The sequence below is a fragment of the Bacillus rossius genome, chromosome 1 (assembly GCF_032445375.1).
Source record: "Bacillus rossius redtenbacheri isolate Brsri chromosome 1, Brsri_v3, whole genome shotgun sequence".
NCBI lineage: Eukaryota > Metazoa > Arthropoda > Insecta > Phasmatodea > Bacillidae > Bacillus > Bacillus rossius.
This window is the reverse complement of record NC_086330.1, coordinates 269,375,790-269,381,789: the sequence shown is the minus strand read 5'-3', so window position 1 is coordinate 269,381,789 and position 6,000 is coordinate 269,375,790. Positions and strand designations below refer to the sequence as shown.

Genomic DNA, 6,000 nt, shown 5'->3' with positions numbered 1-6,000 from the left:
GAGAAGAAATATAACCGAATTGATTTAACACTAAAGAGACATGTAAACACTTTCATGAGAATCGAATATAAGGTGATACCTATCATACTTTACATAAATTATCAGGTTTCACATTAATTAATTGTAATGAAGGTTATTTCTTAATGGTTCTCTGTTTTGTTCATAATTTCGTAATTTTAAAGTAAAATTGTGTTATTTAAACAGTTTTAAAGTACTCTCAAGTGAATTAAAAAAGTATTTGTTTGAAAGTGTTTTACGTGAGAAAATTAGATCGATGTAGGAATAAAAGATTTAGAGGCAAACACTACGGTTATGCGTCACTAAAAGCAATTTTATTTGGAATTGGTTTATTTCAGCAACTGGTTACTCGCATTCTGAACATATTCTGATATGGGTAATTGTTGTATTTGATTTGAGATTTCCGAAGAATCGTTGAAAAGATAATCGCAATTAGACGAATACAACTCACACAAAGCAAGGAAATCGTGTTTGATACTCGCACCGAGTTCAAGCGTTGCAGCATTTAATAATCACATTAACAATTTTTGTTTTTTGTTTTGGTGCCGATATTTTGCAATCACGCTGGCCTAGCACTGTAGCGCAATCAAAATGGAAATAAACAACCCAGATCGATAAAAAAAAGTATCATTACCTGATCCCTTTTTTTTGAGATAATTTAAAGTTTTCAGTTTATATACCATTATAGAACATACCTAATTAACATCTATTTGGAACTTACACAACACAATAAATATTGTTTTTTCAGCTACAAAAGGCAATTTTCCCCCCCAAAAGATATAAGATGTAAAGATGTTCTCTATGGTATTGATTGTAAAATTAAAATAAATAATTTAGTTATAAATATTAAACAATCACTGACAAAGTACTGAGTTTAGCAAGCGATAAGAGACCCTTGTCATACTGCACTTTTCCTTGAAGTTGTTATTCGACCTTAGAAACACACGCCTATGGTGTGCCATTGTGAAAGAGTCCACCTGGGGCGGCTATCGCCAAGTAGGTACTGACTGTAAAGTCCCGAGGCGGGGTGTCACAGACATGAGGTACCTGATAGTGGCTTGCTATAAGTACCTGCCTTCAGTCGGCCAACCGAGTAGCTCGAAGAGGAACCTTTGCGGTTGGCAGGTCTGGTCCCTTTCCCGAGCTAAAATAAGGTAAACTTATCATCGACATTCTCATTTTAATCTGACATTGGCTCACATTTAATGCCAATTGTAACAATTAGAATCACGTTATAATGTAATCATGTAAACAGTGAGACGTGTATTTTTTTGTAGAACTCTAGTTGTAAAATTTATAACATTGCAAGTCACATTAAATAAACAACTTACTGTCAAGTTTCCTTTTCAATATTTAAATCGCTAACTGTAGAATGGCAACCATTTCAATAAAAATATAAAAACAATTTGAGCGTGTCTTTCGGTAATCGCCAGTGATGTGTAAACATCTAACCTCGGTAACGAACAAACTGAAGTGATCTCATGTTGTTAATGTTGCAAAAAAAGACTTGGATTACGAAACTTGGACACAAAATTTAACGTAGAATTCTTTATAATAATGTTGAGTGTGATAAATGAATTTATATATAAAATAGTCGCTTTTTAAATACCAAAATTTCTCTATGCTAATCACACATATACTTTCTGGGGTAGCCGCTAGAATTCGCTGCCTGAATCGTAAATGTTGCTTGCTACCATCACGCGCAGGTAGCGGAGCAGCGCGAAACAACCGAATACTTTAAACTATTATAAATGGCTATGATGAAACCCCGGCTTTGGAACTAAATTTCGGCAAGGAATTTTATAAAATAGTGTTTATATTTTTAAAAATCACTAAATACTATTACGTTTCAGCATACGTAAGATGTTATACTTCTATGGCACTATTAAAATATTAATCTGAAACTTTTTAAAACATATATTTTAACAATAAGTATTTATTTATACTATTTTTTTGTTCAAACGACAGAAATAATTCCGTAAAAAATTCCTAAAAACAAAAAAAAATTTAACCGATTCAATAATATAATGCTACAATATTATTTCATTAATTAAAAGGTTAAAAAATTTATTGACTATATTTTAACCTAACACCTTGAAGTTACCAAGCGCACGCTCTATTTCTGTACCAGTAAGCCTCTTGGTTATTTAGAAGAAGAAAGTGAATTATGATAATTGCAATGATAGTTTTATTCGGTTTCGTCCGGTGTGCCGACATTGACTGAATAACTACGCCGTGCATCTTCTACACGCACTTGGATAGGTGATTGCAAAATAGCGACAAGGTCAATATGGAAAAATATATTTAAATATATAAATATGTTTTTCACAGACTTTACAAAAATGTGTTACGAGTGGAAATTCAGCAGATGCACCAATATAAATAGTAAACAAATCTGCATACAATATTTTTAAAATGTTTTCTTTTCTTCGGTAAAGTTGAAAAAAGTGGCGTGTTGTGTTTAGCGATTTACTTTAGTTTTATTTTAAAACCTCAGCCACTAATATATCGTGAAAAAATATTACGTATATTTAATGTTTATTATATGTCAGTCTAAATTTTTCTTATTTAAGATGTTTCTACTCCCCTAATCACCAGAAACAGGTGTATTGAATAAACTTATCACTCACTACCATGTATGATGACGACTAAGTACCATCTGGTGGTGGAAGGGCTGTCTTAGAATACATGTGGGACTCTCAAACACCAGATTAGCATGACCATTGTGCCGTTTCAATTCAATTTTAATCTTATTATAATTGTAACTTTTAATGACCTTGGTCTTATGAGCCTGGCCCACATTACAGGTGGATGTCAGGTTTCATCCGGTGTGCCGCCATTGACTGAACAACTACGCCGTGCATCTTCTACACTTACTCGAACCAGTACTCATGTTGCTTTATTTAGTTCCTGGCACACACGTAATATACCACTTGGAATTCTGTTTAGTTAGTTTTTCTCACTCAGTCAAAAAACATTATCAAACTACTAAAAATTCCTTTTATGGTACAATTAGCTTATGCAGGGTGACATTTGATGAGTGACTGTTGGAAAAACTCCTTCAATGTATTTCAAATGAAAATATGGCTATCATTTATCATTCAAACAACGTAACAACTCTAAAGGTGCGATTCCTATGCAGCGTCAGACGCAGAGCACTGCTACGTGGAACTGCTTCCCATTATGCGTCAGCCAGCCGCTAGGCCAATTGGAGTCGCGAGGTCACTCCAGTCGGAGTGCCGTACAGAATCAACCGCACTCCAACACGGTCCAAGGAAATTTGGGGGCAACATGGTAAACCGTCAGTTCTTGCAACTCCACGAGAGAATGGTTCCATCGTGTTTGGATGTAATCGAAATGTCTCGTCACATTGTCATATTTTACCAATAATGGATTGATTAGATGTTTAAAACAACCGTCTAAAGCTCTTATTTGGAAAATCAGCGTTGTTTCAGCATTCCCCTCTTTATCATCAACCTTTTTTCGAAACATTACGTTAAGCAACAACTCATCCTTTAAATACCAACCCCCCAAGGAGCATAACGCTTCATAGGAATCGCCAACTGTACGCCAGCCATGCTGCGACAGACTCTGCCTAGGAATCCCAAATTGTAGGAAAGCCAGGAGCTCAGGGGTGGACACCACAACTGTTTTCCAGAGCAGTTGGCGAGCCGCACAGCTCGATGGCGTTTCCCGGGAAGATGCTTCGCTCGCAGCTCTGCTGGCTCCTCATGGCCCTGATGTGCTGTCTCACCCTCTACGGGGTTTCTGCCGCGTCGTTCGGAACCTGCGTCGAGTTGTGCCCGAGCGGCGGCTGTCCCTCCGGCCAGCGGTGCGTCAGCAACGGCTGCGGCCACTACTGTGCCTGAGCACGCACCATCCTCTTCATGTAGTGCCCCGGACTCTGTTAACCTGGTGCTGCAACAGGCCTGCGTGTTTGCTTTGCCCATTTCACCGCATAATGTACTGGTATAGAGCTGTCAATTAAAGGTTTCCATTTCTTTAACTTTAGCACCGTGTTACTTTGTCTCTGACAGTTCTGATGGCAAATAACCATTCGACTTGTAAAACAGAGTTTGTTTAAGGGGGTAGTATAATACATTATTTTGCATATATTATTTTGTGCTTTAAGACATAAATTTAAGTTATTTCTTACTGTAACAATTTGTAATTGATTATTTAATTATTTTTCTACTAAACAATCATTTAATTGTTTTTATAAATTGAAAGGCAAATTTTGCATGTACTGGAAGAGTAAAATTTGGTGGTATGCAATTTTTGAATAACTGTTCGTTATAGCTGTGGCCTTAAATCGTTATAATTTATAAGCCAATACGTATTAAGATATTTACAAATAGAAAAAACTTAAGGTTTCTATGGTTTCAAGAAAGACCTTTTTTTATTGATTACATGAGTTATATATTTAAATTTTTTAATTTTTATATGAAGTCTGCATACGAACGGTGAATTCAAAACTGTATACAACATTAGTTCATGTTTTAGTACATGCTAAGACTGGCATAAAAATTTGCCTCTGTGTTCATAAGAACACTTCAATAACAACTTTTTTAAGGTTAACTATATTAAAAGTATTAAATAGTTTTATAAGAAGTTTATTTAAAATCATGTTTAAACACACGAAATAACAGAATAATATAATTTAATTACTACCCCTTTAAGCACAGCTATATTGTATCGTATAACCATTTCTTGCTCCACTGATTATCTCTGAGATGTGTTGCTTCTGTGCTGTCTCGCCAAAAAGGGTCCTGTTTCAGTCGCACAGGCGCATAGGCCATGCCCCTTGAGTGAGTTCCGCACCACCGGTCTGTGCTATTTATTGCTGGATGCTCAGTCTGTTCTCGAACTAGTGCGTTAGATTATTCCAATGAGATGTGGAGTGTATATATGCATAAAATACTGAAAAAAATTCAATATACACAAATATTATTATTTAAACTCCTGAAGAAAATAAATCTTAAGTTCTATTATCTATTTTAGCACTATTAATAATTACAAGGTCAGTGGTCCCGATGGAAAACAAGAGCCAGTTAAAAATCTAACATGGTTAGATTCACTTCCTGCGAGACCATAATGCAGTAAGTTAGACAGAACAGCAATACAAAAGCTGGTTCAAAACCTAACACTCGCACATTAAACTTAGAGGTAAATATTAAAGGCAAAACTATCAGTGCATAATTTATGGTAATTAAACATGGTAAACATCAACTTGGAGATTACAAGAAAAATAAATAAACATGATTTAAAAGAATGCAATATGTTAACAATCAAATCTTAAGGGTATGAATATTTAAAAAAAAATTATTCTGTGCCCAAGAACACAAGGTGAAGAGTCACTAACCGGATGGAGGTACACAGGTATGATTAAGGTCTTGCGTAAAATACAAAAAAATGTATACAGAATTTAATGTGGATGACGAGGTTTTCAAGAAATAACATTCCTACGAAAATATTTCTTAAATGCCTCCTTAAGAAGATTCGGGAAACATCATGGCCGTCGAAACAGCACGCATCCAAACTCGCCAGCAAAACATAAAATCTTGACAGCAGTGGCCGGAAACTTATTTTAAAAAAAAACTACTAAGTTTAACTTACACTTTTAAGGTGCAGACACTACCCACCAACGAAAATCATTACAAATTTACTTGCCATGGCTCACCTGAACACTCGCTGGAACACTCGGTGAGTTAAGCACCTGGTTTAAGACGCCCAAATACAGGTTGATGCAGTTACGCCATAAGCTTTTATAGGAGAAAATTACACAAGTGCGCGTGCGTGAATCTCAAAGGAGGAGCAATAGAGGAAGTATTCAAGAGGAAGCAAGGGATGCCGAAGTTTTAGGCAGAAGGAAAGTTAGGGGAGAGTAGGAAGGGAGAAGGGAAGGAGAAGTGATGAACCCAGATCCACGATGTCTTCCCAAAGTTACGAACCACAACTTTTCAACGCTAATGAGTCCTTTGA

The 6,000-nt window shown here is 35.9% G+C and overlaps 1 protein-coding gene across 1 annotated transcript; it reads left to right on the top strand.

Annotated features, from left to right (window-relative positions):
• The first annotated feature begins 1,041 nt into the window (after positions 1 to 1,041).
• LOC134527591 (uncharacterized) lies at positions 1,042 to 4,029 on the top strand. Its single transcript, XM_063360407.1, has 2 exons — positions 1,042 to 1,172; positions 3,677 to 4,029. The coding sequence occupies exons 1-2, from the start codon at positions 1,057 to 1,059 to the stop codon at positions 3,885 to 3,887; spliced, it is 327 nt and encodes a 108-aa protein (XP_063216477.1). The 5' UTR covers positions 1,042 to 1,056; the 3' UTR covers positions 3,888 to 4,029.
• The last annotated feature ends 1,971 nt before the right edge of the window (positions 4,030 to 6,000 follow it).